At 39.1% G+C, this 12,092-nt stretch overlaps 1 protein-coding gene across 1 annotated transcript; it reads left to right on the top strand.

Moving 5' to 3' along the window:
• Positions 1-500: 500 nt before the first annotated feature.
• Positions 501-11,948, top strand: LOC113033566 (ectonucleoside triphosphate diphosphohydrolase 2-like). Its single transcript, XM_026187513.1, has 9 exons — positions 501-685; positions 3,235-3,352; positions 5,460-5,610; positions 5,724-5,883; positions 7,699-7,926; positions 8,422-8,694; positions 10,891-11,010; positions 11,310-11,444; positions 11,541-11,948. Exons 1-9 carry the CDS (start codon positions 569-571, stop codon positions 11,745-11,747), a joined length of 1,509 nt encoding a protein of 502 aa, XP_026043298.1. The 5' UTR covers positions 501-568; the 3' UTR covers positions 11,748-11,948.
• Positions 11,949-12,092: the final 144 nt, after the last annotated feature.

Here is a 12,092-nt window from a genome sequence, read left to right on the forward strand (position 1 = left end):
CGACATATAGAGAACAAATAAAATAAGCACACACTATAAGTCACAGCAACATTATCAGAATAGTTTGAACATGTGCTTTATTCAAGTTAAAGTGTGTTTGAAACTGCATCACATCTCTGCATCTGTTCTCTGCTGCAGCAACAAAGTCTAATTATTAATGAGAAACCAGCCTGTGTGTGTGAGACCGTAACCTGAGGACATCAACAACACTGGACATAACACCTGTTTTCATTCTATCAACAGAAAAGTTACAGAAATATTAAATTTGAAGACAAATTCAGAAAATAATACTAAAATGGGCTATATGTAAAATTTGGGGGTGCTCGAGCGCCCGGGATAAGTCTGTAAACTCCCCTATGAAGCATTTGTCTTGTGCTTCCCATGAATGAAGCTCATATTCTATACACAGTGTTTCAACCACGTCTGAGTGCCCGTGTGGGCACAAGTTAGAGGAAGCGGGACTCCGTAACATGCGCGTAACACGCCAGGAGCTCACGCGAAAGCCATGGTTATTTAATGCGCCTTTACGCGGAACTATTGGCGGCAAACATAAGCAGCAGCGTTCAGCATGGGTCTCCGGTGCTCCCAAACCGTACCGACGGTTGTGCTAATCGTCGTGGCAGTTGTGGGGATTCTGTTGCTGGTCCTTCCAGCTAAAGAGATGGCGCTGCCTCCAGAAAACATGGTAAATATTATTGTAGACGCATATATTCATAGAGGCGCAGAACACCGTTTCAAATCTAGGTCAGGATTTTGGTAATGTGTGCATCAGAAATGCACATTAGAAGTTAAATTTGGGTACACAGCTAAGCCAGATTTTAATATTAGTTTGAAAAATGTCAGATTTTCATTTTAGAAGGCTCTGCGCAAAGGTGTGACTGAAAGTACAAGAAATCTAAACATGCACAGTTCATCCCATACTACGTTTTCTGCCATCATCATGTATCAGTCCAAGTAAGGAAATACAGAAGATCTTTATTTTAATACTTTATGTAAATTATACCACGGAGTTTACACTATGTGTAGAAAAAATTAGGATCCTAAAAGCCTGTCTCTGCTTTTGATACCTTTCAAAAATTTACTTTAGCTTGTATGTGTTGTCAACTGTAGTTCTTAGAGCAACAGCTTTGTATGATAGGCCAAACTAGGCCAAAAGGTATTGAAACTGCTAGATGTTTGTGGGATGTGTGTTGGTATACTGACAGGGAGCGAGTCTTTGCACAGTGAAAAATGAGCTCATTTAAAACTGCTCAGTGCTTGTCTACATCTGAGCTAAATGCTCTAATTTCACATCCAGCTCTGAATGCATTTCCTGACAATGGTTTGCAAGAGGAAGTGACACAGAATACCCTGAACGAGTCAAGACAAAGAGTGTGACATAAAATAAGTAGTTTGTTTTATTTGATAGTTATTCTGTGCTAATTGCTTGTGGGCTTTTCATTTTGTTCATCTCACAGACAATTTGAAATCTTTTAAAGGGCACCACAGAATAGGTATTTAGAAATAAGTCTCATGAAACAAGTCTGCTTTGATTTGGTCACTTCAAAGAGTACACATACATGAGAAGAAACCTAAGATGTATCGTTAAAAAAGAAGCAGTAAATCTGCACAAAAATAGCGACTGTTGCAAACTTGCTATGTTATAGGTTTTAACCACATCCTGTCAAGACCTCACTTAAAGTTCAGTAAGTGGAAAATAATACCACCTTCACACATTGGAGTGGTTGCAACTATCAAAATGAGTAGGTTAGTGTACAAAAAAGTTGCAATTTGCAGCAGTATCAGCTCAATATCATGCAAAGCATGCAACAGACACACCGGTCCACTGTGTAAATAAGAAATGGACTGGGTCTTACAGTGCTTTTCTACTCTGAGCTTTCAAAACACTTAACACAACTTGCCTCATTTACCCATTCACACAAGCACCTGCTCCACCTCATGAGCTACCACAATTCATGCTTTGCCTCTCCAAAGTGTGAAATGGCTATGCTTGCAGACGTTGAGAATACAGACCATACACGCATTAGGCCACTAATTCTTAAGCTACTGCACAACTGAAAAATTAGATACCTCAAGGAGAATTGCTCTTCATGAGACAACAATGTATCGTTTCAATTAGAAATGACCACAATTTTAAATGACATGTAATAAGTCATATTTATGCTGTTATATATCTACAAATAATGCTAATGAAAAATTACACACTAAAGATAAAGAAATATTTAAGAAAAGGTCAACAAAAAATCCATCCATCCATCCGACGGGCAATTTAGTGTTTCCAATTGACCCAACTCTATAAACAAAACAAAAAACAACAACAACAAAATGTTTGTAAAAAAACAAAAACAAAGATAGATATAAACTGTCTTGATGCTCGATCAATCATCCAGGTAAGTAAATGCCAAAGGTTGATTCTGTTCATCTAGGTGAAGCATCTTCAATGGGAGAAACGTTTTGTTACTCATCCCAGTGACATTGAAAACGCTACGTTTTTAAATAATAATTAAAAATATATTTAATTGTACTAATCGAGTGTAACATTAAAATGTTACATTGTTTTGTGCTTGTACTGTAATTGTTTTGTTCCTTTTTTCCTTTTCTGTTTATATTTTTCCTTGTATTTCCGTTTTTTTCCCTTAATTGATTATTTCTGAAAAAAACATTTCTTGACTGTGTAATCCACTCACTGCACCACGGTTATTGACCAATAACAAACCAAAGTTGGGCGATATGAGAGGAGACACTTGTCTTCAGGGAAGAGTGTCTGTAGTTCAATACAAATTTATTCTGGGTGATCATGTTTATTGTTTGATCAAATATTTTATCCTAATGAGATTCGTCTATTCCCAGGACACAAGGGCTTACTGAGTGATTTCATGAGGATATAAATAATGTGAATTATGCTGTTACCCACAGTCACCAGCTCTCAGCCTCGCTTAACACACATTAAGATTTAGGACGTATGCATTATGCAGTTTTCTGTGCAATATGTTCTATCCCATCAGAAGCTGTTATTGACAAACGTCATGGTCTAAAACTTTAGAGCATTATATATATATTTATGATATATGTATAATTGTGATATATCTGTGGTTCATGTGTATATTGGAAGAGCAGATGGATGATTGTTAAGTCATTAGAGGGTCACAGAGATAGCTTACAAATACCTGATGAAGTTGGGAGGCTTACCTCTGCCTGTGGTCACCTACTATACTGTATATCTGTCTCTTTTAGTATGGAATCGTTCTGGATGCAGGCTCATCCCACACCTCCATGTATATCTACAAATGGCCGGCTGACAAGCAAAACAATACCGGCATCGTTACCCAGCACGATGAGTGTAATGTAAAAGGTGAGTTCATTTGTATTGTTCAAGACAAAGTTGATCAAAAGAGAACTCAATCATTACTTTATCTCGTGGTTTGAGTGGTAAATGTGGGCAACAGCATATACTCAGAATCAGAAGCGGTTTTTGATACGGGCGGTTGCCCGGGGCAGCATCGTGGTGGGGAGCGGCATCACGGGCATCGGCAAAAAATAAAAATAAAAATAGTTGCTCGTACTCATGCTGCCCCGGCGTCATGCCAGCGCATACTGGGAATGGTACAGGCACCGATCGGTTTTCTATCGCCCATTTGCTGGGAGTAAGGGCGCCCTCCGTTTGCGAGGTGCGCCTGCTGCTTGCTGCACAGGGAGGAGAGGGCGGGGCGGCGGGGGATTCTCTGGCTGGCTGGAGCAGCGTCTAATAACCAACTCGCAAAATAAAACAAAATAAAAACAAACCAAAAAACACAAAACACCAGACATCATGATACAGACTTAAAATTTGCACCGACGTTTTTCTCAAATCTATACGCGAAAAGTGAGCGCGAGAGCCCTCGGTGCTCACTGCTGAAGTCAAAGTAAACTTTATTGTCATCTCCGCAACATGCAGTCCAGCATATATAGAGACGAGACGACGAGGCTCCAGTTACAGCAGTGCAAGTAAACAAACAATAAATATAAGAAGAGTAAGAAAATAAATATACACTTTAGGACCAGGAGTAAAGGGATCAATAACAATTTATAATTTACAGTTTGATGATTTAAAGTCTCACACACAACCCGTTGAAAGGGGAGGGGGCCGGCTGCTTCCAAATAGAGCACATGCTAGCACTAGAGGGAGTGTTCGCCCAGGGCGCCAAACAGGCTAGGACCGCCACTGCTCAGAATGAAATCTAACTTTTAGTTTCTAAAAGTATAATGTCAGCAGAGCCTTCAGCTATCAGGCCTCTCTCATACGTACGGTTACATTGTAACCTTGGTTCACTGAGTGAGAAACTATCTCTCCGTAACTCCGTTACACATTCCATATGTATGGGGTAACTCTTAAAGACAAGACAAGGAGACAGCGCAGCCGAAAACCCAGAAAGTGTACCAAAAGAACAATTTTCAAATGTACATATATACATGCCACCCCAGTCAAGGCCACGCCAGACGCAAAGGCCGAGCCATGGGCCAGAGGCTTCAGTCTGCCAGATGCAAGACTTACCTGAGCGAGTCCTGCAAGACGCAAGGATCGCAGCATGGTCAGCCCTCAAGTTGCTAGGCTAACCAAGGACCTAGGCTACTGCTGATGGGCACCCAGCACCCAAAAGACAGGCTGGCTGCCACGTTCAAGCGATAAAACTGCATAAAGGTGGTAGCTGAGGACCATGCTGCTGCCGCACATGACCTAAGAGGTGGCCACCCCATGGGCCAAGTGGGCCCACACAACCGAGGGAAGGGGAGCTTCCACCCCCTTCCCATCCGGGAATCACCTGCAACACTCACTGTGGACCGATAGTGCCTGGAGTTCACTAACTCTTTTGGCAGATTTTATGGAGGGAGGTTTTTAAGTGATAGCCAATTGATCTCAGTGTTCTCCAGAGGCTCAAAGGGAGGGCACTCAAAACTCAATCACCAGTTTCACATCTGCACACCTGTTTTATACTTAAGCTGTGGGGCATTGGCGGGTTAGCCAGAGTGTCGCCACAACATAGGGGGGGTCATACCCTTACATATGGAATATGTAACGGATCACAAATATTTCTCAAATTATTGCTAAGAAATACCAAAACTATTTATAGAAATGTTGCTGGTGTTAAGTGGAAAATGTTTGCAAGCCTCCAGAACTGACCATTTAACCCCAGAAGGTTCCACTGGTGAGGACACTCTCACTTTCACTTCCACAATTTCACCCTATAGAAAAATATCCAGTGCCGTTAAGGATATTCAAATTGTATGTGTTGTGTAAGACTTAAGTGGTCCACTTCCTCGCCAGACATTCTTTGCTAACTTAGTAAGTACCAGCTGTTCCCCTTTTATTGGCCTTGTTATCAATGTTTCCTTAGAAACACCAGTGGATGACTCCAAGACAAGAAAGTGCAGCCTTAGATCAGGTTCTTAAACAATTAGAGTTACTTTTTCTTCTTGTCCAGGTGGTGGGATATCAAGCTATGCCGACAACCCTAGTGGAGCAGCAAAGAGTCTCGAGAAGTGCTTGGAACAAGCTTTGACGCATATCCCCAAATTCAGACACCATCAAACTCCACTCTGTTTGGGAGCGACTGCAGGCATGAGGCTGCTGAGGTTAGTAGTAGTGGTTAATAATTCACCACAAACTCCATCAGTGATTAATATCTGTATTGAAATGAATTCAGAAAGTCTTTTAACCAAGCTTCATTTAACCAATGTATTGATAGCATCACCAATGCCTCAAAGTCGCAGCGTGTAATGAAGGAAGTGGAAAACAAACTCCAGTCCTACCCTTTCAAATTCAAAGAGTCAATAATTCTGAGCGGGCAGGCAGAAGGGGTATTTGGCTGGGTCACTGTTAACTACTTACTGGAAAACTTTGTCAAGGTAAGTGTTGTCTCTTTGATGAATTTCTGCTTTTTCTGTTAACATGCAAGGCAGCTGGATAGCAGAGTGCACTGCCTCACAACCTCATGAAACATGAAAGGTTTTGTTTTTTTAGGATATGACTAGAACTGAAAGGGTCAGTGTCTTTAAACATAAACTTAAATAGTAGCTTCTGATTAAAATATTAATTTATAATCACATAGATGTTTTTATTGTTACTGTTATTATTTGTTTTGGACATAGCCCATATCTGTACATACACTGAACAAAAATATAAATGCAACACTTTTGATTTTTCTCCCATTTTCCATGAGCTGAACTTAAAGATCTGAAACGTTTTCTACATACACAAATGACCCATGACTGTCAAATATTGTTCACAAATCTGTCTAAATCTGTGTTAGTGAGAACTTCTCCATCCCACCTCACAGGTGTGGCATGTCAAGGTGCTGATTAGATAGCATGAATAAATAAATGTTGGAGACTGTGTGGAGAAACAGAAGCTGATTACCCACATATATTTTGGAAGTGCATAAAAATCAAAAAGTATTGGGAAGACCTTAAAATGACCATGGATAATATTCTGGGTTATGCACTGCCAAACACCAGTCAAGTGATGTACCGTGGAAACATAAAGGAACTGGTATAAAAGGAGGACATGTATCTAGTAAAAATAATCCTAGCCGCAACAAAGAAAGCAATCACAAAGAACTGGTTACACCCAGACCCTCCCACTCAACAAGATTGGATTAGGATTGTAGAAGGTATCTCAGAAATTACTTTCAATATTAGACTGATGGGGTGTAAGTATGACAGACAATGGAGGAAGTGGAAAACATTTTTAAGTGGCACCAAAAACACGACATAAAAAGAGATTTGCATGTGATAGAAGGTGGAAAAAGAAATGTAAACTCCAGACTGGTTGTAATTTTCTTTACTGTATAACTAAAGCTAATAAAAATTAAAGTTGCAAAAAAGAAATACAAAGCCATTACAAGCCATTCTTAAAGAAGGGTAACGGGGAAAAAAGATGAGGTGTGTCACATTGCACAAGATCTGCAATGAAAAATAGGGGCAACAGGTCTGATGGAGTACGCAATCAAAATTGAAATTTCTAGAAAGGGACTAATAACAGCGATCACCTAAAGAAGAGTTTTTATATTGTCCTTTTGTCCTTTTATTGTTTTATTGTCTATTGTCCTATTCCTGAAGACTACTTACAGAAATTACAAAAAAGCTCTCCTAAGAGATTTCAGGCTGATGATTAAAGACAGTCATCCTGAGTATTCATGATCAAGCCTGTTAGAATTGTTTGTTTTAACCTGAATATGTTTCAGTAAATCGCTTCACCTATTTTCCAAGTTAGATATTTATTAGTTAAACTGACTTATTAACTAATAATTTTACTTGTACTTAGCTGAGTATCTTGTTTGTGGTTGTTAACTTACTTACAGTGAGTATTATTAACAACATAATGAAAACTGAGTTCAGGATCTAGTTAACATTTTTAATTAAGCACTGTGTTAGAAATGTGATGGACTGACTGGTGTACATGAAGATGCCAAGTGCTGGAAGCATCCCAGTTGAAAATTACATGGAGGTATTTTATGATGCATGAGTTGCATGTTTAGGTGGGGGTGTGGCCTCTTTTCCATTTACAAGTGAAGCCAAACAGCTATTTTAGATCTAAATTTCTCTTACAGTTTTAGAGCGTTCGAGTGCTTTGGTCATTTTTCCCTAAACGTTTTCATTGAATGTTATTGGTTGATTCTAAGAGATTCTAATTCCACTGTGGTGTCCTTTGTTATTACCCAGTATGGTTTTGTAGGTCACTGGATGAATCCAGGCAGAGACACAATTGGAGCTTTGGATTTAGGAGGAGCATCTACTCAGATTACTTTTGAGACCTCTGAAAAGGTGGAGAATAAAAGTAACACAATGGAGTTGAAGCTTTTTGGAAAAACCTACAGACTATACACCCAGAGCTTCCTGTGTTACGGCCAAGACCAGTATTTAAGGAAACTGCTGGCTCATCTCATTAAGGTACTGTTCAACAAGTTAAAAGACTCTAACTGTTAATGGCGACCAAATCCCTGTTTGTTATAATGATTCTGTATCTTCTCAACAACTGAGAAGTTCCGATAGCAAGACCATATAAAACAGCATGTGTAAACATTTTATTGTCTTGCTGCAGTCCTGCTAAGCTATAAGGATGTTTGAAACACATCTCCATTAAGCTTACTAAATGGATTAAGTTCACATTTGTCACATTTTGGGATCATATTGTTACATTCTTGCTAAGAGAGAGATGAAAGCTTGCCATACAGATTGGACAGGAGAACTGCTAGCTCGTTAACCAAATTAAATAACCAGTCTTTACCAGTTTTAGGAAAATCAGAGTTGTTGCTACAAGGAACCTTAGAACAATGCAGTGTCTGTGTTATGGATGGCTTTTATTGCTTCAACAGTGAAATGGTCTTTGTAAAGAAAAATAAAAAAAAATGTTTTCTAATAAAATTTTAATCTTCTAACTTTAAGGATAACTATCCAAACAGCACAGTGTTCCACCCCTGCTATCCAAAGCAGTTCAACGAATATGTCATCCTGGGGAAGGACGTCTTTGATTCTCCGTGTACTGTGGACTCCAAGCCAGACAAGATTGACCTGGAAATGAATGTAAACGTTGTGGGCACAGGGGACTACCAAAACTGCTTAAAGAATGTAAAGAAGATATTCTCCTTTGAGAATTGCAAATACTCCAAGTGCTCCTTTAATGGAGTCTTTCAGCCCAGCTTGAGAGGAAGATTCATGGTGAGAGGCTTTTAGATGTTGTCTAAAATATCCTATATTGAGGCAAAAAAGCATAGAAGCATAACGTAGACTCAATTTTGGGTATCATTTTTAATTCTTTGTTCTTGGATTGCTCATTGTAGTGATTACAGTGAGTTTTTTTAGTTCTTACGTTCTAATTCTACTGTAATTATTAGCATTCGTAATTCATAGAAAAGCTCTAGGTCAGCTGGGTTTTTGTGTGCATGTTTTCTGAGTGATCAGTTAAAACCCATGCATGGTAGGTTAATCGAGATATCTTAACCTGCTGTTAGTATGAATGTGATGCTGAATAGCTTCCTCCCTGCTCTCTGACGGAGTGGCAACCTATCCAGCATGTACCCTGCCTCTTTTCTTTTTTCATCTAGGATAAGCTCAATGATCCCCTGGAACCCTCCATCCAAACACCTTCACAAAGCACTGTTAAAACATTCAACAGGTTTATTTACAGATTGTTAAAGTAAAATTGCTATCTTTGAATCGGAGGTTAAGAGACAGAGATAATACACGCTGTTCAATGGTGAACACACTGTCAACAGAAAACATGCCCACAGACAGACACAGACAGAAAAGAAGGAGAGAGTCAGTGGTAGTGTGGTAGTAATTGCATCAAACAGCTATGCAACCAGACCCTGGAATGTTCATTAGCGAACAGCCACCAACTTTAAGGATATGGAACGAGTGAATTGCTTCCTATGTGGACACAGTTTGGACAGGTGTTTGAACAGTTTTCCAGATGTTCTACACCGAAATCGTCACGTGTATGGGAGCTCTCTGGTAGATATTTTGAATCCCTTATGCACACTTTCTGCAATTTTTGCCTAAGAGACTTACTCGCACATAAACAGTTATACAGACAAGCATACAAGACTTAAAGAGCTGGAAAGTTTCAAGAAAACATTTGGATAAAATCACAGGAATCCGGCATTCACTTTATTACATATCAGTCACTCTGTCTCTGCTATTGACTATGTTGCCTCTGTTCCATGTGCAATATTTTGGTCTTCCCCTTTTTCTGTGCAATATTTTGTTCTCTGTGCAATATCCTGGCAGATGTGCAATTACCATCCCCATCCTAAATGACCAGTGACCTCCCTTCCACCCTTATCTATATATTATATTGCTGCCCTTGTACACACACCCACAATGCTTCTGTGACTCATACCCGTGTATATATATAGAGTGAGAATATTATATACTAGTTAGATATATATTCTTATTTGTATATTGCTTTCTTTACTTTTTTAAAAATAGACTTTTGCACTTTGTGGTCTTGCTACCTAATTTCGATGTGCAAGAAACTGTACAGTGACAATAAAAAAAGTTCAGACACAACACCTCTTTTACCAGTGACATGTGGGCCCACTGGTGGACGATGAAGGTACTGCAGGTGATAACAGAAGATAAATCTGAAATTACTCACAAGCATATACAATTAAATATTTAAATAAACGTATTTATCTATATGAAATTAATTAAACTGGTAATATGAGGTGATTAGTTTGCAATATGGCTTATTACTCTGACCTAAATATGTGGCTCTTGTTTTGAAGTTTGTGCCCTGGTGGTTGGCTCGGTCCCACGTTGGCCTTAATACTGATTTATGCATATGACTGGATAGCATTAACAATTAATAGCCAACAGCCTGTATTCCTTATGTTTTTTAATGCATTTTATTCAAGAAAATACATCACTTTCTCCTGGATTAGGGGGAAGACTTGAGATTTAGTGTGCCTAGGAGATTTTTGTGGGGGTTTTTAAGTGGGCCGCAGCAATCTTGACTTTGGGAATGGCCAGGTTTTTAATCTTGACAAAGCAGTAGAAACCAGTGTTCTAGTCAGTATTTCCTCAGTTCCAGGTCAATAATAGTGCAGTATGCTCTTCACTGAATGAGCACTAATTTTTGCTTTCTGATATCCTTTCTTCTTTACACACACACACACACACACACACACACACACACACATATACATCGATTGATTGATGATTGAAAATACTCCTAAACACTAAAGATGGATGCATTACAGGCATTTGTATCAGGACCTAATGGATTGTACTGACGCTTCCTTTGTGGTTACAGGTCACATTTTTAATTCTGTCTTCAAAAACAGAAATTCAGTCAAAGCAGCAGGGGGATACTTAACCTTCATCCATTGCACTATTCTTTCTTCTCCACAGGCATTCTCTGCTTTCTACTTCACTCACAAATACATCTCTACCCTCACCAACATGGATATGACGTCTCCTAATCAAACCGCAAAGGCTGTCCGGCACGTCTGCAACATGAGCATCTCTGAGGTACTGTCCATAAAGACTTTGAGACGTGTTGATTTGTAAATCCAGCAAACAAGCCACCAATTCTTCACCATGTTACTTGAAGGTTCTAAAGTCACTGTCGACATATATCTACATATATTATCTATTATATATCTATCAATATCTCTGTTTCTACACTCGTTTTTTTATGAGTGCTTGATGTTTGTTGTATATTTCCGGCTTTGACAACTCAATTTCTCTCTGGGATTGATAAAATCTCTCTGATTATGAGCTTGAAATAACATAATACAAAACCTCACACATTGTATTTTCACTTATAGATGACGACTAAGACAAAGCAGGATGAGAAATACATGAAGAATGTCTGCGCCGTCTCCAATTTCGTCCAGGTGCTCTTAACACAGGGCTACCATTTTAACGAGGTTTCCCTTCCTTCTATTTCTTTTGAAAAAAAGGTGAGAGGTGAAACGAAATGATTTGCTGGAATTTAGAAACTGATAGAATCCACAATATGATGTGATATCACTGCACCTCTTCTTGTGTTTCTGTAGGCCGGAGGAGCATCTGTAGGCTGGGCTTTGGGTTACATGCTAAACCTGACCAATCTAGTTCCAGCCGAAAATCCTGTAGTGATGAAGGCCCTGCCCATAGGGCCCTGGAAAGGCATCCTCTTCCTCTCCATCATCCTCATCTTCTTTGCACTGGGATACCTTCTCTTTGTCTACAGAAAAGCAAAAGCTAATGAAGGAATGGTTTGAGAGCAAGGGTAGCCAAGTTGAAGTAAATTTCTCTCAGGCAAAAAGCCTTCAGTAAACACCTTTTTAATTTTGGCTTTTTATATTATGTAGCGAAAATCATTCTTAAAGTAAAGCTCGCCCTATACAAGTTTTGCTTTAGATTCACAAATTTCAGTAAATGTTCAGCTTACTCATGTCAGTGTGCACAAAATCCAAAATAAATGGGATCCTTTTTTAAATATTCCAGACTCAGTGTGCAATACAATACCACTTGTGATTAACTTGTCATTATTTAGCACTTTTCTAGTTTGAATGAGCACTGAAAGTAGCTTTTGCTACAAGCTATAGTACATAAACCCATTCACA

Source organism: Astatotilapia calliptera, chromosome 12, assembly GCF_900246225.1.
Source record: "Astatotilapia calliptera chromosome 12, fAstCal1.2, whole genome shotgun sequence".
NCBI classification, from domain to species: domain Eukaryota; kingdom Metazoa; phylum Chordata; class Actinopteri; order Cichliformes; family Cichlidae; genus Astatotilapia; species Astatotilapia calliptera.